Source organism: Sitophilus oryzae, unplaced genomic scaffold (genome assembly GCF_002938485.1).
Source record: "Sitophilus oryzae breed Bouriz unplaced genomic scaffold, Soryzae_2.0 scaffold_552_pilon_pilon, whole genome shotgun sequence".
NCBI classification, from domain to species: domain Eukaryota; kingdom Metazoa; phylum Arthropoda; class Insecta; order Coleoptera; family Curculionidae; genus Sitophilus; species Sitophilus oryzae.
In genome coordinates this window covers 1,185,017-1,212,554 of record NW_022147143.1, presented here as the reverse complement: position 1 = coordinate 1,212,554, position 27,538 = coordinate 1,185,017, and the positions used below count along the sequence as shown (strand labels likewise).

General features: G+C 32.7%; 1 protein-coding gene and 1 long non-coding RNA gene across 2 annotated transcripts; one reads left to right on the top strand and one right to left on the bottom strand.

The window, feature by feature from the left end:
- LOC115887157 lies at window positions 1–12,211 on the top strand. The gene is made up of 3 exons (XR_004051018.1): window positions 1–151; window positions 4,854–4,857; window positions 12,202–12,211. It is a non-coding gene; the product is annotated as an uncharacterized LOC115887157 (long non-coding RNA).
- On the bottom strand, window positions 9,110–23,901 carry LOC115887156. The gene is made up of 3 exons (XM_030906500.1): window positions 23,514–23,901; window positions 10,856–11,371; window positions 9,110–9,739 (listed from the first exon to the last, which is right to left on the bottom strand). The coding sequence occupies exons 1-3, from the start codon at window positions 23,811–23,813 to the stop codon at window positions 9,311–9,313; spliced, it is 1,245 nt and encodes a 414-aa protein (XP_030762360.1). The 5' UTR covers window positions 23,814–23,901; the 3' UTR covers window positions 9,110–9,310.
- Between the last annotated feature and the right edge of the window lie 3,637 nt (window positions 23,902–27,538).

The following is a 27,538-nucleotide window of genomic DNA, read 5'->3' as shown; positions in this document are numbered from 1 at the left end:
TATGGTATGGTTGTCACATTTTTCCTCTTTACCTGTCATACGATAGAAGTTTGAAATGATTTACCATTCTTAAATAAGAACAAATTTAGATATGTTGATTGTACACAATGAAACCTAAAAGAATAACTAAGCTTTACAATGTTTACCGCTCGTTTCATCAACTTTCACCAAAATATTAACATTTTGTTTTCCCTCGTATAATTGATAGATGACAACTTTTATTTTTTATGTAGAATGAGATACTAAAAAGTGAAATAATTTAGCTACAAATTGCTTAAAAATAATCAAAATCGGTCCATTGGAACACAATAGAATACATAATTAAACTTTAAAATACATAAAAATTTGTGCCGCGGTAAGTGTATTTTAGGGTTTTAGCCTGGAATTTTGAAACATTTGCTTGTGCCGCCACTGAGTTAGACTAGTTTGCGCCCCGGCGACTTGGCACGCTCACAAAAGGATCATTTAAGCTTGAAATGTATTTACTCCATTTTCCGCGAAACATAATTTTTTATACTCGAAATACTCCCTTCTATATTTCGTCTGGAACGTTCCATAAAAAAGCTTTATTAAATATTAAGAGATAACAGTTGCCAAAAAGTAGCTAAGAGACTGGTCATTTTTAATAATGCGTTTTGGCAAGCGACGTATAATGTACTAAACAAGTTACTATTTTTATTAGTTTACAAAATTTTTTTTATTTAACTTGGCGAGTTAGATATTAGCCCCCCATACACCAGCGGATTTGGCCGGCAAATTTAGTCCGCGGATTTGGTTGGCGGTGTTAGTAGACGACTCGTAATGTACCAAAACTCCGATATTTTGAAATGGTTCAATCTAGCCTGCCGACTTTAAGCTTGATTTCCACGCATCCGTTGTCCGACGATACGATGATGCGATATTAATTTTATTGGTTGAATTTAAAGACTTCGACTGGTTAGAAAATTACGCAGTTTTTAAATTTATTGCATTTTCATGCCTCCGTTCATCGGATATACGATTTACTTGTGACTGGTGTAATTTTATATTTTCATTTCCATAACGATTTTGCTGTTTTACTTATAGTCTAAAAGCTTATCATTCAGAACCTCGAAATCAATGGAATAAATTAGTATATAGTTTCAATTAGTTGTAGAAGTTTGTTCACCTAATTTTAATGTAAGCATTCAAAACGTCATAATTAATGATAAAAAGTTAACAAACTTTTGATTTTTCCACTAATTATACTTCAAAATTTTCGAGGAATGTCATTTTGGCCTTTGATTATCACCCGTCAAGAAAATTTTTGGTTAGAAACATAGACAAACAAATAAAAAGAGACTAACAAATCCCATGGTAAAGAGTGGGACCGCGTTCCCGTAGCGCAACTCAGAATAAAAATTTTGAAACCAATTAGCAGGACCATGGCAGGACGTACGTCTTTATTGCTATCTTTCTTTATTATGTGTGCTTTATATGAAAAAGAAAGAGATAGGTATAAAACGTATCATAAGACATTATCGCACAGTCTGGCTGGCGGAAAATTTAAATTAGCCATTATTAGTAGTATTCTTTCATTCTAAAACTGAAAATTTTCACTTAAACTGATTATACATATTCCCTATACCACGTAAATAGAACGTGGTGTAGGGAATAAATCAGTTTAAGTGAAAATTTGCAGTTTCTTTCAGAACGAAAGAATACTACTATTATAAGGGAAATTATAAAAAAAGCAAACATTGTACTGTTTTATAAACATATTTATTTATACAGAAAAATAAATAAGCTTTTTATAATATAATAACAAAAAATAACAGAGTTTATTCCACACACCAACCAATTTTAAATGCAGAAGAACTGACTGTTACAGGCAACGATCGGCCAATTTTTTTAAAGGGCATTAAAAATCTCATTTTCGAAAAGACTGCCTAATTGCAATAACAAAGTGAATATCCAAGCAAAGAAAACTTTACGAGAATCATGATCCTGAACCATTTTCAAGTCCAGTTTTAGACCTAAAACAAAAGTAAAATAGGTATATTAATAAAGTTTCTGGTTACTATAAACCAGCTATAAACTACCTATCCAAAAAATGAAAAAAATTAATTGTATTAATTTGTTATGTTAAGAGGGGTTCGAAATATTTTTGACACTACTACTTCTACTTTTTTTCTTAATAAGATGATACATATAACTACTTACATTTATTTTACCGGGTGTCTCTAACATATCTATCAGGGAAAGGGGGCACCAATACATATAGAAAATAGATGATACTGGCTCCTGCAGCAAATAAAATAACAAATAGTATAACCTAAAATTATAAGTAACAAAATATAAATACATATATGGAACAAAGGAATTTGTTCCCTACCCATATTCATAAGTCAATAAACTGGAGAGTTTAGAAAAAAAGGTAAATCACCAAAAGAAAAATTAACAAACATGACGAATTGTCATGATGTTGTCATCTTGGTTGTCATGATGACGAAAACGAAAGGCGATTGTTATAATTTCTATTTAGAAATTACGTTTTATATGGCTGCTTCTTTCTCTCTTGTTATATTAGAATGAGATAGTGGGCCCAATAGACGCAATGCGCAGATCAACATAAAGAGAGCGAAATTTTGCGTTCTGAGTTGCGCTACGTTGTCCCTCTTTTTGCCATTTAATTTGCCAGTCTCTTTTTATTTGTTTGTCTATGGTTAGAAATCAAAAGTTTATTGTTTTATAAGCTAAATATTATGCTTATCCTATGGATACAACAGACTACCGCAAACTGTTGCTAGGATATTTTATTAATTTTAATTGTGCTCTTTAGACATTGTGAATGATTGTAAACAAAAAAGTGTAAAGTGTAATTGAAACCACTAATTTGTTCCACTAATTGGGAGGTTCTGAATGAAGATTTAGAGCTAGTAACGTTTAAAATCGATTTGTTTCCTAAAAATGTATTTGGTTAGTTAAATATCGTTTTGCTAAATAGAATATGAATTTTTATTGCTAATAAATAATGCAGAGTTATTTTTTTATTTCTCTAAAAAATAAATCTCTAAAAGCCAAGCGGTGCGACAATTTTTTGTCCAGGAGTTTAGATTTTCAGTGTTCAATTAAGCCACTTAACCTCTGCGCGAAATTTCAGACTCCTAGAATGAATTTTATTTTTTTTAAATACAAAATTTACCTCTCATTTCGCCCTCTTAAAGATCGAATTTCCAAAAAATCGTTCTTTAGTGCTCAATTGCTTCACTTCATAACTCTACTCTTCTCTTACTCCTAGAACAGATTTTATCAGACAGTGCAGGTATCAATGTCTAGCTTTAAATAAAACAATAAGTAATTTAAACGAAGTAATATCAAATAAAGTAGAAAATAACAGAACAAAGGGAAACTATATTTTTATAGGAACAAAAAATAAATCTTGGTGCAATCGATAGAGGTTATTCCAAACTAGCCAGTATCTAGTTCTTTGTCTCTCTTTTTCTCATTGTTCTCTGTCTCTATTCAATACGTTGTAATTACGCCGACTTAATACCTTCCCCTAATCTTCTTTGTTCGCATGGCCTAAATTGTACGGAGATGGACGAGCCGGCGAAGCGGGCTTTCGTCAAAATTGAACTTTTTCGCCCTTTTTGTTCCGTTTTTATTGTTATTTTCATAATGAATTGCTTTAATTTAGTCTCTCGCGCAAATATTGTTCGTTTGGGTTGATGGCAAAACAATCAGAGGGAAACCGAAATAGAAAAGAAAAAAGGATAAATATGAATTCAATCGTATTATGAAAATTAATATAAATTATGAAGAACTAAACTTTTTTGTCGCCTGATGGAAACGCAAAAATAAAGGTTATGTTATCATTTCGAAATGAATTTGTTAGAATTGAGTGACTCAAAACAGTAATCATTTGGCAGTCGGTGGTAGAGGTGGGCAAAGATTGAACGAGTCGTTCATTTGAACGAGTATTAAAAATGAATCGTGTGATTCAATTCAATGCTTGCAATACGGTTCGTTTAATTGAATCGTGGCCGGCACGGATCCAAAAGATTTCAACGATGAGCCGTAAAAACGAATCGTGAGAATTGAATCGGGTCACAATGCGATCGTTCGTTTGGCGGTGATATAGGCATAGAGTCAGGCACCCATGTTTAGACTTGAACAAAAGCCCTAAATAAACATCATGGGCAGAAAATGCAAACGATACAAAAGTTATTTACAAGAAAAATTTAATTTTTACGTTAATATTTTTGTTAAAATAATATTACCGACTATAAACCATTAAATGTCGGGATAAAAGACGAAATCGTGTTTTTGTGCAATTCCAAATAAATATTGTTGCCTCTGCTCAATATGATAAAAAAACAGCGTCAGCGATGGTTACAAAATAAAAATCGCGGTCATTTTATACGTAAAATTATATGGGCAATGTCATCGATGTTCATTTCCAAGCCAACTGGATGCCATTTTTTTCGATCATGCGGTATTATATACTATTTATTATATGATTATTAAATCGGAAGATATGGGAAGTATTGAATATCTTAGAAGTAGATAGACCTTTGCTTAAGATAATAAAAGAGCTATATAAAGAAAATGAATCGTACGTTAAGATAGGACACAGGCTATCTAATCCAATTAACACCACAAAAGGGTTGCGACAAGGATGCAGCTTATCTCCTCTGATCTTCAACGCTTACGTCGAAGTAGCCCTTAGGGAATGGAAGACGAAATGTCAAGGTATGGGAATACCCATTGGGGACAACACACTATTTACCCTGAACTTTGCAGACGATCAGGTCGTGATTGCGCAGGACTCATACGATCTAGAGTTCATGACTAAGAGTCTTTATCAAGAATATAACAAATGGGGACTTCAGGTTAGTCTAAAGAAGACCGAATACTTAGCTGTCAATTCCAACGCTTGTTTTGAAGTCTTCATTAATGATAACGTCCAGATTCAACAAATAGACAAATTTAAATACCTGGGTGCTACTATCAACAACGAGGGTTTGGGCAAAGAAGAAATACAAACCCGAATTCAGAAGAGCAAACAAGTTATTGGATGTCTTAACAGCCTCTGGTGGGACCGAAACTTATCTGCAACAACTAAAAAGAGACTTGGAAGAACATTGGTGGAGTCAGTTCTTTGCTATGGTTCAGAGCTGTGGACTCTGAGTGCAGACGCGAAGCGCAAAATCCAAGTTGTTGAAATGGACTACCTTAGAAGAAGTGCAGGTATATCTAGGATGGAAAAAAGACAAACATCGAGGTCAGGCGTATCATGAATGCATCGGAGGAGACAGTACTGGATCGAATCGAAAAATCCAGCTTAAAATGGTTTGGACATGTTCTGCGTATGCCGGGGAACAGGTGGCCAAAAAGAGTTTTTCAATGGGCTCCCCAGGGCAGAAGAAAGAGAGGTAGACCTAGAAAATCCTGGAACGGAACGGTTATGGAAGCAATGGAAGCTCGTAACCTAGAGGCTGATGACGCTCTAAATCGAGATGTGTGGCGTAGGGTAACGGGAAGGCAGCAATAGGCTGTAGTTGGAAATGAGTATTAAATACTTAAACCAAATCCCGTTTATATATATATTATTAAATCGGAATTAAAATATGACTCTAAAAATATTAAATTGGTATTAAAAAGTCTTTAATAAATAGTACCTATATATGAATTGGATTGACAATTTTATATTATTTGTAAAATAATCGATCCAATTACGCTAGTGTCATAAAGCGTTGAAAAACAAATGAAAGAACTGTATATTTCTTTTTCTGGTCCTTTAAGTAATTGGCCGGCCAAATTATCGCCAGTAGTGCCAGTTACGATTCTTGTTTTTATGAAACGTAAATTGGTCATGTGGTTCGTTCAAATGAACGAATCGTAGGAGTCGATTCAAGATTCAATATGAGAAATTGAATCATGTGATTCGATTCACGAAAAAGAAAAATACCCATCACTAGTCGGTGGACCTTAAGTTAAAAAATTAAAAAATAGACAAAATGTATAAAAACAAACAAAAGAAAAATTAAAAGATAAAATTCGACATTCCTGGCCGTTATGCCTTGGTCGATTATTATTGATACCCTGGCCGTTATGCCTTGCGGAACGTTTCCGATGGGCCACCCTGTATATAGTCTGTAAAAGATCTCTGACAAAAAAATTTTGAGAATGTAATAGCGGCCTTAGTAATTGTTCTATTCTCAATTTTTCCTTGTAAATTCGAGATTCCCCAACACAAAGTCCATCTCTATTTTTTTTACTATCCAACCCCTTGTCACCGAGGTGGTGCGAAGTCCGTCCCCGCAAACCGCATTGCAGACGACAGACAGCGGTCCCGATGACGGGGGACGCGACCGACGCGACGGGGCGTTTCGAGGATTGGGGTCCCGAGGGACGGCGGGCCGGGAGACAATTTTTCATATTTTACGCCGCGCCAATTTGCATAACGGCTTTCGAATCGGGCGGAAATGTTGCCGCCGAGAGAACGCTGTCGAAAATATAAATAGATTACCGGTGGTTGATGGGTGGAAGAAGAAAAAGGTCCGTGTGGTTGAGGCTAAATTGTTACTGTTTTTTTTAAATCTACAGTATTTTTTTTTAAATAGAAGAATTACTAAGAAAATTATCGGAAGTAATTACCCAAGTGCATCAAAATTACCAATAATTTTTCATGAAAGCGTGTTCTGAAAACGGCATGCGTTTATATTCAAATTTTGCCATTCCAAAATATGAATATAAACGAATGCTATTTTTTATTGACAACATGCTTAAAAAAAAGTATCAGGTTAATTTTGATGCACGAGTGTAATTCGGTAGAATATTTCCCGAATAAAAAAAACATAAAAATACAAATGAAAATACATAGATTTTTTAAACACATTTATTTGAACATATTAAAAAAAATCTATTTAAAAATGAAGCAATAAAATGAAACAGAACTTATAATATTATAAATTAAAAATTACATGAAGAATTGCAGTGAAAAACTAAGTTATAAAAATTATTATGTTTAGATTCCGTTGCGGTACTTGAAGATGCTGAATTTGAATTGAAATTAAAAGAACATATAGTAGGTACAAAAACATTAGTATTATTATTAGAATTTGTAGCAGTTTCATTGTCTCTTATTTTTTCTACCAAATTTGCATGATGTTCATCATCGAGTTGAAGGTAAGGTTTAATTGACTTCGGGTTTGCGTGCCCAGTTATTTTGACCATTGTGTTCTCCCCAACCCCCTTCTTTGCTAGTGTCGACACTAGTAGTGGGAACTATCGAATGAATACTATCGAAACAGTCGATAGTTGCAAGTCATTCGAATAATTCGATAGTTAGTAAGAAAACATTCGTTGAAAACTATTCGAATAAATATTATCGAATAGATCCGTCATCTGCCTTGAAATATTGTATTCTAGTAATTCGGCAGCAAAAACCATTCATTTATAAAATCATTCATTTATTCGTCAGGATCGATTATAATAAAATATTAACTGAATTTTAGTTGTCGCCCGGCGACGTAGGTTTCTTTCCGAGAAACCCGACAGCGGTCGGTGGCAATGCTATGAAAGAAGCCGGCATCTTTGATTTTTTGCGGAGTCAGATATATAGATAAGGACACATTATTTTTTTTATTGAGGTGCTAGTATTTACACAGAAAATACATTATGAAGGGCGCTGTTGCCATATTTTGGTATTAGTTGATATTAGCAAAGAATATTATTGTTTGGCTTTAGTTAGTTAGGGTTAGTATGTCTATATATTCTGCATTTTTTTTATTAATATTCTGTTGTTACACTGCAATAATACTTGTTATTTTGGATGTAGGAAAATTATTTTTAATGTTTTTACGCAAAGACTGGTTTAAAAATAATAATAACAATAATAATTTGTTATACCTATTAACAACAAAATTTAAAATGATTTAATATAAATATTTTTTTAAGTAGTAGCAAAATATAAACAACAAATTAGATGTCAAAATTATTTATATTAGATCCTATTTAGAAATAATATAGTCTCTAAATTTTTTGTGTGTGGCAACGTTGGTTTATTAAATAATAATAATTACAGAACTAATTTGTTATATTAACAACAAATTTTAAAATCATGAAATATAAACATTTATTAATTTTCTAAGCATGCAGTGTAATGGAAGGAAAATATAAATAAAAAATTACAAATCAAAATTATTTATATTAGGTGCTTTATATTACTATTTAAAAATTATATTTACTTTTACTGGCATTTACTTTAAAAAATAAATGAAATATTTCTTCGCAAAAAACTACATGTAAGAAAATTAGCATAAACAAAATACAAACATCGTTAACTTTTTTTTTTAAATTGGCACGTGTAAAACTTTTATTTTAATTTTCTCACCCCATAGTTTGAGTTCGATAACCATTTACTTAACCACATTACTTAAATATGATTATTAAGTTCAACTAATTCATATTATTAAAACATCTAAAATACAAATATGTATTTTTAAAATTAATTGTAAGTTCATCTCATCTCTCTTAAAAATTCTACCTCTCAAAATTTCCCATTAAAAAATAGCCATATACCATATAAAATTAAATAATTGAAAGATCGGACTACGGAAAACCACACAAATTTTCGGAAAAATTTTGACCACCTGCACATGCACACAATCGTCAATAAATAAAATTAAAAAATAACTACTATTTTAGTATTTTAACTATTTTAATAAACGCAAAAATAGCACAGTATTTATACGGCGAAGTTAAAAAAATTTGGAAGAACTAATAATGCACTGACGCACACAAAAATCAAACGAATACTAAATTTCATTTATCAAAAGCATTCGATAGTCCTGGCTCAACGATAACCATTTAGTCGCACGGCGAGGTTGTCACATATGCTTTAGTATACAAATGAATTAATGATTTTATTCGAATAAAACCATTCGATAGTTGAAATCATTTATTCATTAACCATTCGATAGTCTAATTCATTCGATAGTTCCCATCGCTAGTCGATACAGCTGTTGCACGTAGCGAATGATTAGTAATTTTTACGTAGCCAAACCTGATTTTTTCGCTACCATAGACACACATTGAGCAATCGTATTTTTCACCTAGATCATAAATTGATTTACCCACATGATTTGTACCCATATTTTGGTGGGTACATGATTTGTACCCCATGATTTGTGAGTTAGGTGCAATATTTTTTTGACACCGTGTTTAAATTATTACTAACAAACCAACTAACTATTCTTATCAAATACAGCAAAAGTTTTACATTTTGTTAAAAAAACTATGATTTTAAAACATGTAATAGGTTAGTTACAGAAAAAAATTAAGGTTAACCAAAATGATTTAGAAAATGTTGAGCAATTGCAATAATACGTTCTTTATACTCATTTTTCTTCACAGTGTCTTTTGAAATATCATAAAAATTGTCATTGTCCAACAAAAAATCCAGCGTTTTGTCGTTTAAAACTAACATCAATATCATCGGACTTAAAACTGCACCGTATATAGAATACTGTCTCCAATGCCTTAACAAATCAGAATAGGAAAATATTACACCAGGGTCGCTTCCCAATTCAATCAGATAATTTGAAAAATGATCATAATAATAGTTCAAAAGTTCTTCGAAATGAGTTAGTCCATCTTTGTCCGCTACTGAGTAGATGAAGTAACTTAAGTCAAAGACTGGACTGTTGACAGATGACATTTGGAAGTCTACGAGAGCCACTTTCTTGCAGATTTGTTGTTCTGTATCACCGTCCTGTAAATAAATAATAATATTAGATGAATCACAAATTTTCCTAATATAGTCAACAACAAACTTTTACGAATATACAGGGTTGTTCACCACATACGACACGGAGTATTGTAGCTAAACGATGAGATTTTTACAAATTGTAAGTTTTGGGTTCGATGAAGGACTATTAGAGGTACAATTTAAAAATAATTTTACAAGATACAGAGTGTCCCAAATAAGTAAAAAATATCAAAGTTGTACTTTTTTAAATGGAACACCCTGTATATTATTTCATTTTTAGTTTCTACGATTAAAATAAAGGTAAATTTGGTTAAGGTTTATTATACTTAAACCTTACCGTTTTTGAAATATTTTCAATTTTGTGAAATTGCAGGAAAAATTTTAAAGCTTCATTTCTCCAAGGGTATCAAAGTTTTTAATACTAAATATTTACTGAAGTTTATTTACTGATCAATTATTGTGTTGCAATAATAAAAATAATACCACCTTATACAGAGTGTCTAAAAATTTATTTTAAATAATTATTAGCTTCAAACGGCAATAACTTGTTTAATTTAAATGGAACACCCTCTATATTTTACGAGAATCAGATGCACAATTTAATTGTCTATCAAATTATATTATACCATTTTTTACCTATCTCTTTAAGTTTCCGTAGAAAATGCATTTTCTTGTAATTTAGAACTTATTTATCGCACGCGAACGAAATCGTTGGTACACGCTAGTGTAATAATAAATGCAGAAAATTTCTTGATGTTTGAGAGTAAGAAATAGTTGTTTCTATAGATTTTTTGTGTGTGGTGTTTCGTTTAACACACACCCTTGATTGTTTTGCATTAAGACACACCCTAAACTATTTTTTTTTTAATAAAATAACTCTTTTTTAGATTTTTTTAGTTTTATAAAGCATTTTTTCATAATATTTTCAAGTAATCATTTGTCACTAAAATTTAAAATATATTGAATTAAAAATTAGTTTTAGATTCCAATTGTTCCAACTTATTTCATTGTAAAATAAAATAAACTACTTTAAAATTAAAATGACAGACATATCTATCACGTATTCAATCTGTCACGTATTTTGCCGTTGGATACACTATAAGTGCTTACCATACTTACGTCATATTGAAACAAGAAGTTACTACTCCAACAATCCCCATGCAAAACCACCGACTGAGCATCTTCATTGCTCAATAAATTCATCAATATTTCAACAAAATTCTTTTTCCCTATTTTTCTCGTATATTTCTCTAACAAATCTTCTTTATCTTCATTTCTTAAAATCTCAAAAACTTGTTTTTGACTGGCATTGATCAGCTTTCCCGAAACACCCCCAACGAAAGCCTTCATCGGATTTTTTATCCAGGTTTCAGTAATTTCTTGAAATTCTTCTTTTTTCTGGTCCTTTAATGCGAAAGAAAGAGCATGCCAATGTGCGTAGGCTTTTAAAACTAGCTTCATATGAAGCACATCCATACCAGTTTGTTTTTTGTACACAGTGTACCCGAGCTGTCTTAAGTTTTCCAGGATAATCACTTCTTCGGTTGGCGTGAATTTTGAAAGAAAACATTTTGGAATTGAGTTGAATATTGGGAGACGTTTTTCTTGTTGTAGTGTGTGGAAAGCCAAGACTAACTGAAAATAAAAATAGAAATTCTTAAAAATACTTTGTAAAATAATTTTTTTTATGATACTTTTTTACATTATATTTTTATGACAGGTTGAATAATTGAAACAATACCAAGTGGACAGAGTGTTCCATTTTCATGTGTTTTACAGGGTTTCTCACATTACTGGCTATGTTATGTATTATATATTTTATGTAGTATTTATACAGAGTGTCCCAGAAATACATAAGCGCAAGTATTTTAAGGGGTGGTAAATCCTTCATTATTAATTATTTATTAATCTAAAAGCATCAGAATTAATAAATGTTAAAAAGCATCAGAATTAATAAATGTAAAGATAGTATGAACAGAGACAACGGTCCAATTCCTTCAAGTTCTTTGTTCCTACTACTCTAGTGACGGAAATCTAACTGTTACGCTCGGTAGGCTCTGACTCGGTTGGCTAGATCTTGCCACGCCCACTCGGTGCCCACTGAGAGCGTATATACAGGGTGTTTCAAAACAAATGCGAAAAACTTTAGGGGGTGATTCCTTGTTCAAAATAAAAGGTAGTTTGCTTTATAAACGTTGGGTCAAAAGTCAACCATTAGGGAGATATCGCGGTACAAAGATGGCGGAAAAATAATGTTTTTATTTTTTATCTTGAAAACGAAAGAGATAGACTAATGAAATTTTATGGAAGCATTACTGTTATGAAAACACACTTTCTGGTAATTTTTTCACTTTTTTAAAATGAGTGGAAGGGGTTGAAATAAACTACCCCTATCATTCTTGTTAACAAAATTTAAAGAATAATCTTATCAAACACATGCAAAAAAATTAATTTGGATAGTTTAGTTTGTTTAGAAACTTTTTTATCTCTTGTGTTTTTTTGATAAAACTCACCGATTTGAAATTAAAAAATAAAATGTAAAGCATTACATGTCAGGACATAAAAACATTTTAAGATTAAGAATCTAGTGATAATAACGCTAATAATAATCATCTAGATAATAACGTATTGCAGTAGAGTAATGTCAAATAAAATAATATTAGGAACATCCTAAAAAGTAACAGCGGCCGACTAGATTTTTTCCTAAAAAAAATACAGCAGCCCACTAGATTCTTTATCAGAAAATGTTTTTTGTCCTGGCATGTAATGCTTTACATTTTATTTTCTAATTTCAAATCGGTGAGTTTTATCAAAAAAATACAAGAGATAAAAAAGTTTCTAAACAAACTAAACTATCCAAATTATTTTGCATGTGTTTGATAAAATTTTTCTTTAAATTTCGTTAACAAGAATGATAGGGGTAGTTTATTTCAACCCCTTCTCTCATTTTAAAAATTTGAAAAAATTACCAGAAAGTGTGTTTTCATAACAGTAATGCTTCCATAAAAGTTTATTAGTCTATCTCTTTTCGTTTTCAAGATAAAAAATAAAAACATTATTTTTCCGCCATCTTTGTACCGCGATATCTCCCTAATGGTTGATTTTTGACCCAACGTTTATGAATCAAACTACCCTTTATTTTGAACAAGGAATCACCCCCTGAAGTTTTTCGCATTTGTTTTGAAACACCCTGTATACGCTCAAATTGTAGATGGTAGTTTAGTTTAATCATCTGCTGATAATGCTAACATGGTTAGCCAAACGCGTGTCCAGTGTAAAAGTAAAAGTGATTTGGTGAATTATTTTGCTGTGTAACACCAAAGGTTCCAACCCCCAACTGTAAAATTCAGAGTTATCATAAAAAAATTTTTATGAAACATTGTTAGTGGTACATTTTTAGAAAAATGTACCACCCTGTATTTCAGAAATTAAGATGTTTAAGACATACATTCATATGAAGTTTTTCTCTTATAATAGGTCCAAGAATATAAATAAATGCCTTTATTGTCAAAAAATTTTTCAATTTGCAGACAAAGGTAAACTAACAAACAAAGTAAAAAAACAAGGTACACAAACAAAAGATAGTACAAAACATTATACAAATAATATTGTCAGTCTTATTGTTAAAATAAACATTTATAAATATTTACAATGTCAAAGAACAAAAAAATAAAAATAATATTCAAAAATATTTAACTAGTTTATAGTAAAATATCAATGACCTCTAAATAAATTCATTTCGATGTCATTAAAATAGCAAACATTAGACCAGTTCAAAGACAAGATCAAATTCGATTTTCAAAATATAATTCATTTACGGCGTAGAAAGCCTTGTCTAGTAAATAAGAGTTCAATGCTTTGCGAAATGAAAAAATTGATGTTATGGATTTGATTTCAAATGGCAGGTGATTGTGCATTTTTTCGAGTTGTATAATATTGAACTTTTAACTAACTATGAGCGTGGGGTAGGTAGATAAAGATCTTGCTCCGCGTTCCTGAGTGGATAAGTGTGAGATGGCCTTTCTTGAGAAGCTGATACATGTTTACGTATTAGGCAAACGGATTCAAATATAAATAAGGAATAAGTGTCAATATTTTTAATTCTTTAAAAAAGTCCCGGCAATGAGTTCTGCTGTTTAATCCCAGTGAATATCGAACAGCTCTCTTCTGGAGCTTGAAAATGCGGTCAAATTGAGTGTCAACAACACGTACCCCAGAATGGAAGGGCATACCTGAGGTGCGACTCAAAAAGTGCATAATAAACAGTTCTAGCCACTGACAAGTTAAGCTCCTTAGAAACAGACCTTAACAGGCAGAGCTCAATTTTTTCGACAAAGCTTCGATATATATGTCCCATTTCAGAGAATTGTCCACAACAAGCCCTAAGAATTTTACAGATTTTACGACGTCAATGGTGGTGTTGTTAAGTACAAAAGGCTGCAACGAGTTTTTATACGACAAAGCTTTAGTTTTAGAAATGTTGAGACTCGAATCGCACCAAGATTTAATGGTGATTAAGTCATTTGATATAATCCTATGAAGTGCCGTGATGTCCTTGTTGCTCCAAGTGAAGCTAGTGTCATCCGCAAAAAGACATATTTTGCCACTGATGTTTATGTTAGCAATGTCGTTAATAAAAAGAAGAAACAAAATTGGGCCTAGTAGATACTCCACATTCTATTGGCTTGCTAGAAGACAACGTGGTATCGACCCTCACAAGTGGACTTCTGTTGCTCAGATACGACTTAAACCATTCGAGAGATGATCCCCTGAACCCATAGTGCTGCAGTTTATTAATTAGGATCTTATGATTTAAACAATCGAACGCCTTAGAAAAATGACAGAAAATTGTTGCTGTAGAATGATGGTTGTTTAGGCTGGAGTAAACTTTATTAAGGAGGGAAAACATAGCGTCATTTGTGGACTTGTTGCTTAGAAATCCAAATTGATATTCACTAAGTATTTTGTACTTAAACAGAATAGATACCAGCCTTCTTTTAACCAACCTTTCTATGATCTTACATAGCGTTGGAAGGAGTGCAATTGGGCGATAGTTAGAAGCTTCATCTTTGTCTCCTCCTTTATTGCCGTCTTAAGACATTTTGGAAAAATACCATTTTGGAACGATATGTTTATTAAAGTTGTTAGGTGATTCAGAGTGCTTTCTGGCAGATTCGAAAACATTTTTAAAGTTAGCCTGTCCGTCGGTCCCAGAAGAGGATTTATTTTTGATGGTATTAATTATACTGCGAACCTCTTCTAAAACTACGGGCGAAAAAAAGAAACTGTGTAAGTTTACATTATCATTAGAGAGATTATAAAGTGGATCATGAGGAGGACATATGGTATTAGTTAAGTTTTTCGCTGCATTTACAAAGTAATCATTAAGGTTCTCAGGTGAGGTAGAGATATTGCTAGACGAAGAAGCTTTGTTTCTCAATTCATTCACAATAGACCATGTTTCTTTTTTTCTTTAGCAACATTACCAGAATTGACTATTCTCCTATTATAATAAAGGTCTTTAGCGGCTCTTATAGTCTTATGATAAATTTTTCTGTATAGTTTTACGTAATTGTGGAAGAAGAGACTGTCTGAGAACTTTTTTAAGTGAGATAATGAACGCATGATTTTAGAAGATATGCGTAGACCTTTAGTGGTCCAAGGTTTATTATGCTTATTTTTATAGGCCTAAGAGGAAAGGATTTGAACGCTAGACTGGTTAATGTTTTTACGAAAATAGAAAATTCGGTGTCGACATCATAATAGCTAGTATCCCAGTTGGTTGTTTTACATAAGTGTCTGAACTTTTGAGCATTCTTTTCTGAAAAAATACGGCATAATTTGCGAGGGCCATTTTTGATTTTGGACTTTATCGAAAATTCAGTTAAAACTGCTTCGTGATCAGAGAGACCCGAGCTAAAGACGTTGCAGGCGATGGAGTTAGGATCAAAAGATGACACAACATAGTCTATAGTACTAGAACTGGTATTGGATATTCTGGTAGGTGAGCCTACATGCATGGCTATTCCAAAAGAATCAAAAATGGCCTGAAGAAACTCCTGAGCATCGCATACACTAAGAAAGTCAATATTAAGATCACCACACAAAATTAATTTGCTTTTTAAGGGCAGGGACTCAAGCAAGCTTAGTAGATTATGACAGAATAATTGCACGTCAGAGTCAGGTGTTCTATAAATACAAATAATGTAAAGGTCATAAGCATTATGGTGGACAATGGAAAATTCGAATACTTTTTCAAATAACAAATCATTGTACCTAGTTACCTCGGAAAAGTCGTTGTTTAAAGACATTATCATAGTACCTCCATGAGAATAATTTGTTCTATTAAATCTAGCCACTGTGGTATAATTTTTAACAAACACAGGCTCATCAAAATTTAACCAGTGCTCAGTTATGGCAATGATATCTGGAAATTGAAGTTAACAACGAATAACGCCCTTAAATATTAGCATGTCATTAAGGAACACCCTGTATAGAAATACTACAGACCAAAGTGTTATCCGTTAATTAAAACATACAATTATTTAGTGAATGACTGAACAAAAACACATAATAACCGATCAGCACCATTTTTTTGGTCGATTTCCAATTTAATTGCTATTCATTATTTATACTAAATCGTTAATTAAAAACGATTTAAATATTTGTTAGTCTAATTAGGTATTAAAATTTAAACGAGAATTAATGGGAACTTGTACAAAGCATGCGGGCATATGATTTATATGAAAATGGTAACAATATGTCGGCCGACGTTATATCATTACATATTATAATTGTTATTAATTATTTGCAAAACTACTCGTTTGTCGGTTGTCCTATTAAAGCTAATTATGTTTTAAATAAATAAAATTCGACCTAAAATACCGCATTCAAATTATAATTAAAGGAATTGTTGACAGTGAATTCCAGTTAAAATTTTATCTAATTTTATTATGATATACCTACTCATATACACATGGCCGAAATTATTGCATATATTGTTTAAAAATATACCGGAAAGAAATTTAAAGAATCTTTTTTATACGTAGCTTTGATAATCTGTAATAAACATTTTTTTTTGTTAAAATGGATATGGTAAACGATGTTTATCGTTCAGACCCAATATTATTACAAATTCTTGCAAATTTCAATATTTTCTGTTTAAAATGAAATTTGTTCTTGTTGATTTTCACTCATTATGAAATAAAATTATAATAACAGCCTAGTTGCACTTAGATTTTTAAATTTATATTAGTTAGTCGGGTAGTAAGCCGATATGTCCAAAAATATAAAAAGAATCATATTAGGTCCAAAATAAAATAATTTTAGCCATGTGTGTATACTTATATATTTCATTTAAAAAAGACGTCAATTTTTCTCAAAGATACCTGGTTTAAATTAAAAAAAAATTGGCTACCTAACCGAGACTTTGAGTCTTTTTTATCTACTTCTTTTTTACATATTTCATATCAATTAAACCTTTGCACAGTGCTTCGTCCCATGGACAAAAATCAAAAAATAAGTTAAAATTTACTAATATCTAAATATATAATTTTATACTTATAGCAATGTTCAACCATCCTGTATATTATTTTTCATAAACAGCGTTTTTGTTAGCAAATATTTTCACTAAAAATAAATTTTGCGATCATTATCTCATCAGTGAAAAGAATAACATTCATAGTAGTTCTGTATATTATGGAGTTAAACGGGTACGTACTTAATTGAAAGCCACTATGGATATTGTTAAACAAGGTATGTACTTTTACTTTTTACAAATTTATTTCTAAACAAGTTCGTGATTGTTTAGTTTTTATTTATTTTTTAAGATGATTCTTAAATGAGTATAAAAATTTTAAGTTTTCAAACTTCAAAAAGGTGTTTAAAAAAAACATATCAAAACATATCGTATTTATTGAATATTTTTGTTGCCATATTCATATACTTTTAATTTTTGTATAGTTCACCTGCGTCTGCTTGCGACGAACTTTATTTTATAATACTTTTCAGATGGAGTAAAATTGATAAGCAATGCCGATCTGGCTAATACTTGGCTTGATCATAAGGACAAGAACTCAAAATTATTTGTATTTCAAAAAATATGTTCTTATTAGATATTGATGAACCTTCCAGTCAAATGAGACACCACTTGTGCCTGAAAAAGTCCACTATGTTGGAGCGAAACGTCGAATAAAAAAAGTGTCCATCTTTCAGTTTATTATAAAATCTCATACCCAAGAAAAGGAAAAAATAATATATGCATATGGTCTATTAAAGAGGTAACTATTAACATCCGAACCCCTCATACCGACAAAATGAACAGTAACAACGCGAAAAAGTAACATATTAGAAAATGATGTACAGAAATATCTTATATGTGAGGATACTTCATCTACCTGTGATTTAGATACTATAAATTTAGAAGATTCTGTCAGCAGTGATTCTCCTGAATCAGAGTAGTTACGATCTATGCATTTTGTTGTCCTAAAGTAAATTTATAGCATCTTAATTTTTTTTTTAATTAAATATAACATTAATGTTTCTTTTTCATTAAAGAAAAACATTTTTATCTTATATTAGGCTTATATTGTAGGAATCATGTTCTAATGTTATTTCAATTCTTTTTTATCACAGAATTTATTTAATACTTACACCGTTTTCATACTATAACTTATTATTTGCTTAGATGGAACACAGCTCCAACATTATTATTATTTATAAGATTTTTTTTTCATAAACGTGGGACTAAGAACATCATCATTTAGTACAATGAGAGTACTCATTATTTGTGTCAAATAAACCTAGTTTGAATAAATTGCTTAAAATAAAAGAGAAGTTTTGGATTTTTGTCCTCTAGAGCCATATGTTCGAAGCACTGTGCTTTGTGTGCGTTACCAAATTATTCGTAAAAAAATGCTTTTTCTAAATATGCTACTGACCCACCCAAAAGTTGAAATATGATTAAAAATACGATTTGGGCATCTTTTAACCGGCCAGGATATGACACGAATAACAGACGATCAAATATATTTTTCCAAGGCTTCTTGGATGATATGTCATTCTATTCAGAATGTCATTTTCTATCGAATAAAGTGAAAATATACAGAGGGTGCCATTTAAAATTCAAAAGTTGTAGTCATTTCCGGTGAAACAGGAAGTAGCCGAAAAGAATTGAATACGTGAATCAATCCTAATATATGTCATATACTAACATACAAAATTTATTTTTTTTATCTGATAAAATAAAAAAGTTATAGGAGTGAGCCACTTTTAAGACGCACCCGGTATAATAAGCTTTTGCTTTATCAACAAGTCCTGAAGCCAATATGGACTTATGGTATTCAACTCTGGGATTGTACCAAACAAAACAGCTGAATAGTAGTATGTCTATACAGACATATGATATGTCAACTTTTAACGTTTTCGCTTTTAAAAAAATCATATTTAAAATTTCAATCTTAACTGTGTTAAAGACATCATTTTTAATCAAGGAGCCTTGGAGAAATAAATTTGATCGTCTAATGGTTTTTGGCCGGTTAAAAGGTCATATTTTTAATCCTATCTCAATTTTTTTCAAATGGAACCAGGGTGGCTCATTATCATATTTGAAAAAATCATTTTTTAACGAATAATTTGGTAACCACACACTTGGTAATTCAAGTCAAATTGTCCTTATGAACCGCAGGTTACAAGTTCAAATAAATCATACGTGAAAATGTCAAAAGTTGACACATGATATGTCATTCTATTTAGAGTGTCGTTTTCTATCGAATAAAGTAAAGAAATACCGAGGGTGTCATTTAAAAATCGAAAGGTGAAACAGGAAGTTTCCAAAAACAATTGAATACATCAATCACTCGGAATTTATGTCATATACTAACATAACCTATAAAATAAATCTCGTTTTTTATCTGAAAAATTAAAAAAGTTATAGGAGTGAGCAACTTTTGAGACGCACCCAGTATATTTTTAAAATATGTTAATAATTGTAGTATAATTATGGTGTCAATCAAACCAACTTTTGTTAAAGAAAATTTGTTGCAATTTCTTCAGTAGATGTAGTATTTTTACTACACGCACTAGAATGTATTATTGCCAATAAAAATATTTACGTAAATAGCAATGATCAGCCACACAAAATATGTATGAAAAATACAACATAATGTAACGTTTTTAGTTCGTTACATGTCTTTTTTATATATAATATGATGTCTAGCGTATCATCACCGGATTCCCTATCGTTCCGGCCGGATAATTTATTTGACGAATTTTTACGTTCTCTAGTCCACAACCCTGTTATCGTTTGACGCAACCCTGTTATCGCTCTGTGGAGGCGCTGTCAACATTGGTCGCGTTCATCAGGACGTAGCGCTACCGCAGCGATCACTAATTTTCTGCTGAACGCGCCGATTAGTTGTGAGCGCTCTGGGATCAGTCGCCATTTTTTTCCATCAGATTTAAAATACGCTACGCTACCGATGCATGATGGATTAAACGTCACATACGCCAAATGTCACAAAATGTTTTGGAAAACGAAAACAAAGCATTTTGTTTATTGTTCTCGGTTAATCCCCTCGATTTGTGCCAAAAATGGGTGAAAACAATTTAATATGTATTACTTATGATTTTGATCTAAAAAGCACGTTCAGCAGGACAACCAATCGATGGTACATCGCTCACTGATCAACTTGTCCTGATGAACGCGACCATTGCTTCTGTCAACTCTCTGTGCTGTGGACTCACCTTTGCTTTTAGCGCTCTGTAGCCTAACCTAACCATCCCGGCTTTTGGAAATGGTGATTATTTAAATCTTGCTGTATAATCTGAATCAGCTGCTATTTCAAAGCAACAGGTAAAGATGAAATATTATCCTTTTAGATTCGATATTATTACTGCATTATGTCCCAACTTAACTTGTATTTGTATTTTGCTGGCACGTTGGCGTCCCTTTTCTTTTGTCCTCCAGAATGTTACATGGAAGAAAGGACAGTTTCTTTGTTTATTATTGAGCACTCGGAAGTAATTCGAGGTATGTTTATTTTGTTTATTAGACCTTGTTTGGTTTTAAACAAGAGTTTCATATTTTTAGGGTCCAAGGTACGGACTATTTCCAAGGTTATAGTCCTAGGTTATGGTCCAAGCTACGGGTAGTGTTCCCTTGTACCATTATCCTATGTACGGATGTCCTGTGGACGAGTGTCCCCAGTAGGAATGATTTTTCTTACATATAAAGTGCCCCAGCGTGGATGTAGCTTGAGCCCCATGCTGCTTCGTTCCCATCTATAAGCTAGTTAGTAGTTACGGCTGTATCATTTCATGGTGTCCTCATTCTGGCCCCTTTTGTTGTATTGGATGGCCGAGTACAGAGATGCGAGCCCACCTCACGCTGTTACTGTTTGAAGCAAGATTACATAAAGAACAGCTAAGTGTAGATTTAAGTTCTAGTTTTACATTTAACATCTAAAACATTTTCAGTCTTAAACAATAACGTACATCTTAAGTAATATCGTACAGACTATGTTTAGTGGTTAGATTGTTAAGAACATTCATGTCGATTTAATCTTTAAAATATAATTTAGATCTTAGGTTTCATTGCATTACGTCTTGTAATGGTATTACTTTTATAGATATTATTATTGCACTATTTTAACAGAATAACCAAACATAGTTTCTAGAATCTACGGGTTGCAACGTCTTCGATTTAACATCATATAAAATATTTCAAATTAATTAAAGTAATGCTACATTTCATATATTCTCTTAAACTTTACATGTCTTGTATTTTATCATAGTTGCTTTCATAGATATTTAGTACAACTCTTAACACCACTTTCTTTGACATATAACCACTATATATTTACTACAATTCTACAATGTCATGTACCAGCAAAGAACATCATGAATAAATATAGTCATTAGTTTTAAGTAATATGCAACTGTGTTTTCTTTCTCTGTACATGCCTGGCGCCCAATATCTATATTTTTTTGTTTATTGTTATTGATTAGTTTTCTCTCTAGTGAAATACCTTATCCACGACTGCTCTCCGATGAAAAGCTGCCGTTCGCAGTGGTAATGTTTTATAAAAAACGCTACACAAAGAAAATGAGTTGGCAAAACAAGTTGGTTAAAAAATATGTTTGTTTCTTTAATCGGTTATTAATCTTCTTCACTATACAGGGTGTTTCAAAAAACATGTGCCATCTCTCGTAGGGAGATTCCCCGCGTAAAAATAAGATTTATTTTTCATATCAACATAGGTCCGATTCTGCTTTATTTCGTGGCTACAAGGTGTTAAATATTCTTAAAAAAATTTCGATTTACGAGGCATGTTTTTTAAGTAAGTACCCTTTTGCGATTCCGCCGCCGCAGCGCTACGGTCGGCGTTCCGCGCATGCGCGCTGGTTACTTACATCTCTTGTCTATGCACAGACGCCAGTACAGTCTGATTCTTCATTGTATACGTTGTTTATTGAGTGTTTAAGATGCCTCCGACAATCGTGAGCCCCGCCGATTGTGAAGTACGGGCTGTCATACGATTTCTTAGTGCTAAAGGCGTAAAACCGATCGATATTCATCGTGAGATCTGTGAAGTTTACGGACAAACCATTATGAGTGATGGAATGGTAAGGAAAAGGGTGAGAGCATTTAAAGATGGCCGCACAAATGTGCATGATGAAGAACGGAGTGGGCGTCCTTCGGTCGTTAATGAAGATTCGGTGCAGAAAGTGGACAAAGAGGTGAAAGAAAACAGACGCTTTACAATTTCATCATTGTGCGACTACTTTCCTCAATGTTCTCGTAGTGTTTTGTATCGCATTGTGACCGAGAACTTGAATTACCGGAAATTGTGTTCACGTTGGGTTCCGAAAATGTTGATGGATTTGCACAAAACCCAACGTTTAGGCAGTGCATTGACTTTCCTTGAGCAGTACCACAATGAAGGTGAAGATTTTTTAGACAAAATTGTTACTGGTGACGAAACATGGGTGGCCTACGAAACACCAGAATCGAAACAACAGTCCATGGAATGGCGACATTCATCATCACCCAAAACAGTGAAGTTTAAGCAAACAATTTCTGCCCGGAGAATCATGTGCAGTTTTTTGGGACAGAAAAGGAGTATTGCTAGTGGAGTTTCTGCCTCGTAATGAGACAATCAAGGCAGCATCTTATTGTGAGACATTGAACAATCTGCGCCGTGCAATCCAAAACAAAAGACGTGGCAAGTTGAGTAAGGGTATTGTTTTGCTGCATGATAATGCCCGTCCACATGTGGCTAATCGGACCAAAGATCTCATCAAATCTTTTAAATGGGAAACTCTGATCATCCTCCATACAGCCCTGATCTGGCGCCCAGTGACTACCATTTATTCCTGCACTTGAAGAAACACCTGGGCGGTCAGCGTCTTCAAGACGATAACGAAGTCAAAACAGTTGTGATACAGTGGTTAACCAGTTAGGCGGCAGAATTTTATGAGGAGGGTATTGAAAAACTGGTACCACGTTATGACAAGTGCCTCAATATTCACGGAAATTATGTAGAAAAGTAGATTAAGGTACAGGCTTTCATGTAAAAATAAAATTATTGCGATATCTTTGCACGTTTTTTTTTTAATTCCAAAACGGTACTTACTTAAAAAACATGCCTCGTATTTTCATAACTATTATAGTCATAGACATCAATAATTTTAATTTCAGAAAATTGTTAGCAAATTTTCTACTTTATTTACAGTGAATTTAATGCTACAGTTTTTTCCGCGATATGACACTCCTTACCTTAGTATAAACATCAATTTCCCTTTCGAAAGCATCCCTTATCGGCAACTTATCCCTCAACTCGTTCATCATCTGCCCATACTTAACCACCAAACTATAGCTCCTCTTCTCACCATCGAAGTTCTCAGCAGTGATATCAACGAAGACTATATCACTGCCGTAGTTATCGACTTTATCGTCCACCCCGTACACTTTCAGGTCGTACTTCTCGATGTTTTTCTTTCTAAGGGTCTCCGCACTCACCCACTTGTGGAGGTCGGTCAGCAGGGCCTCCGTGTCCAGATAGCCACCCATCGACATTTTAATTAAAGGAAAATAGCCGGCGATACACGATACAGAACGAAGTAAAAGAATTAAAACAATCAAGAAAATGGTGGGATGTTGTTATTAAGGCGAATGGCGCTTTATTACAGTTTTATTGGATGTATTAAAAAGGGTCAAAGCGGCACAGTACGAGGAATTAAGTTAATTAAATCGAATGGGAGGCAGTTATTGAGGATCGGATATACACTAGTGCGCTGAAAAAGAAAGATTACAAGTTTCATGAAAGTAAATAAAACAGTATTGGATTGTATGTTTTTTTTAAATATGTTTTGTTGATTTTTTTAGTAAGTATCTTCTTCTTCTTCTTTTAGAAGGCGTATCGCCTGTTTAGTTCCGGTTTCCTCCTCGTCTAAGCAACTCTTGCGAGGTTGAGTGCGAACTGTCTTGCTAACGTTTAGGTGGTCGTCCAGTAGGTCTTCTGCCATGGGGTACGTTGTTGCGAATTATTATGGCCATTCTGTCGGGGCCCATTCTATTGACATGCTGGTCCCATTCTCTTCTTCTCTGCCTTATCCATCCGACAACGTCGTTTGTTTGGCACTTTTCTCTTATGTCTACATTTCTCTGTCTGTCCCTCAATGTGTATCCAGTTATCATTCTTAAGGTCTTCATTTCAGTAGTTCGTAGGATTCTCTTTATTACTGATGTTTCAGCTCTGGTTTCCGCACCATATGTTATCACTGGTCGTATGCAGGTTTTGTATATTCTTGACTTACATTAAGTACTCAAATGTTTGTCTTTCCATATGGGATATTTAAGATGCACTGATAATGCGGCAGCTTTATTGGCTTGTTTCCTTACTTCTTCTTCCAGGAATCCTGAGCTTGTAATTTCGCATCCGAGGTATTCGAATGACATTATCTGATCAATAGTTTTGTTTTTTATTACCAATTTGCAGCGTAGAGGCTCCTTTGTAATGGTCATGCATTTGGTCTTATTTGTGGAAATTTGCATGTTAAGTTTTTCTGCCTATCTGTTAAAAGCTTGTACCATTCTTTGGAGGTCGTCCTCGGACTCTGCAATAAGTACTGCGTCATCGGCATAGCATAATATGTTTACTTTATGCATTCCCATTCGATATCCTAATCCAGTATTCTTGACGATTTTTATTACTTGATCCATGATTGTGTTGAATAACAGAGGGCTGAGGCTGTCGCCTTGGCGAATACCAGTTGTAGTTCGAAGATGCTGCGTTAAGGTAAAGTTTGTTCTTATTTGGGTTGTTGTGTTTGTGTTTAAGTCCTTGATAAGTTCTGTGAGTTCTTTCGAGACATTACTGCTTTCCAAGATGGTGATGATGTCTTTTAGTTGGACTCTATCAAAGGCCTTTGTTAAATCTATAAAACATAGATAGGCTGGAGAGTTATATTCTAAGGATTTTTCAACTAGTTGCCTGAGTATGAATAGTGCATCGGTAGTTGATCGGTTTCTTCGGAATCCTTGTTGTTCCTCGCTTATTGGCACTATTGAGGAGATTTTGTCCGCAATGATCTTAGTCAGAAGTTTTAGCGAGGTGCTCAGTAATGTTATTCCTCTATAGTTTGCTGGGTCTGTTTTATCTCCCTTTTTAAAAATGGGTATTGTTATACTTTGTTTCCATTCTTCTGGTATTTTCTTATGTTGTAATATAATGTTAAACAGTTTTGTGTATTCCTCTATGATAGCCGTGCCTGCGTTTTTTATTAGCTCGTTTGGTATTTTATCTTGATTAGGAGATTTTCTATTTTTAAGTTTCCTTATTGTCTCTTCTACTTGCTTGTAAGTGATTTGCGCATGATCTTCTGTATTATCTCTTTGGCTTGTCTCTTGTGCTTCCATTGGTTCATCTGTTTCTGCGTATAAGTCTCTGAAATATTTTTCCCACGTATCTTCTGCAATTGTTCTTAGTTGTATTGTTTCATTTGTTTCTCGTTTCAAGCCCCTCAACATCTTCCAAATACGTTTTTGTGCTCCGTACATATCCGCCTCCATTTCGCTACTAAATCGCTGCCAATATTCTTCTTTAATTTCTCGTACTCTATTATTTTTTTAGTAAATATACAGGGTGAATCTTAAATAAGTGCAAATATTTTCCACAAGATTTCGATAAAGGAAACATATGGTAATCGCAAAACAATTTCCGATGCACGTGATCAACTTTGAGTGACGAGCGATGGCGTCAGCGCTGCCAAATTGTGATGGATTTATGAGTCAAATTGTTAGTTAAAATTGACAAGCAACATATTTATTATATCACTTTTTAAAGAGTTTTACGATTTATTTTAGAGACTAAAAAAAACTTTAAAAAACTAAAATTTCAGTGATTAATTGATTTATTTGTTTTATAGCTTATTTTACTTATTAAATATTGGTAAAAACTAGTCCATTATTCTGCAGTCAATTTCTTTAGTAGAAGTAGTATATTTACTACACAAGTATTATTAATAAAAATATTTACGTACATAGACGCAATAATAAAGAATAAGTTGGAAGTAATTTGAGCCTGTATAAACAAGTTGGTTAAATTTGTTTGTGTCTTTAGTCAGTTCTTAAAATATCTTAAAATATTGACATTGTACAGGCTTATAGGGTGAATCGACTATAAAGTAATAATATGATTAATTTTTTTGATGATTTTATATTACTATTATATATATATATATATATATATATATATATATATATATATATATATATATATATATATATATATATATATATATATACTATATATATATATATATATATACAGTGTGACCCACTCAAGACCGGGCACCCTCCATAAAATCTGTGTTTATAGTCCGATTTTGATGATTTTTTTTTTTCAAATATAAAGTTTCAAAAATGTACTTTAGGGCTGAATGTCATGTTATTTCACAAAAACAAGGCCTACTTAATAAAGTTTTTGTGGTGAAAAATTTGCAAAATCATATTAGCGATTTTTTTCAAAAAATTTGAGTACACCCCTAAATTCGGCATCCCCCAAAACAGTTCTGTGCCAAATTTCGTTTAAAAATATTAATTATTAATAATTCTGCAGTTAAATTAAATAATTCCCTATTTTTGCCAATTTAACGATGAGTTATCACGTAACCCTTGAAAAAAACAATCCACAACAATGGGTTTTATTAGCTGTCAATTCTTGCAGCGTAGAATTGAATATTAATTTAATAGCACGCAGAAAAGTGTTGTATCAAGAAATATTATTTGCATTATGGAACAATTAAATATTAGGGATAAAATTGAAATTATTCGTTTAGTGGGTGATAACTATCTTCAAGCAGGAGAAGCTGCCAGAGAATTTAACAACAGACATCCCGACAGACCTGCAGTAAGTAGAAGCACGGTTCAACGAATAAATAGAGTTTTTAATGAAACTGGTTGTGTGTCAAAATACTTACTAAAAAACAGAAGGCCGGAACATCGAATAAATAGGCGGAATGAGGAAATATTAGAATATTTTCGTAACAATCCTCGTGCAAGCATTAGAGGCGCCAGTGTTGATTTGGATATACCAAGGGAAAATATTAGGAGATGTTTGCGAACTAATAAAGTTAAACCCTTTAAACCAAAGATTTTACACACTTTGGAAAACGGAGATGATGTTAGACGATTAGAATTCTGCTTATGGGCTCAAGCAGAGTATTTAAATAATAGAAATTTCTTAAAAGAAATTTTATTTAGTGATGAGGCAACATTTAGTACAAACGGAGTAGTATCCT

Bases quoted from the DNA above. Each gene is read 5' to 3' on its own strand.
- LOC115887156 (XM_030906500.1), bottom strand. From the start codon at position 23,813: ATGTCGATGGGTGGCTATCTGGACACGGAGGCCCTGCTGACCGACCTC. The intron at 11,372-23,513 runs GTAAGGAGTGTC...TTTTATTTTCAG, and splicing joins AAATTGATGTTTATACTAAG to TTAGTCTTGGCTTTCCACAC. The intron at 9,740-10,855 runs GTAAGTATGGTA...ATTTATTTACAG, and splicing joins ACTTCTTGTTTCAATATGAC to GACGGTGATACAGAACAACA.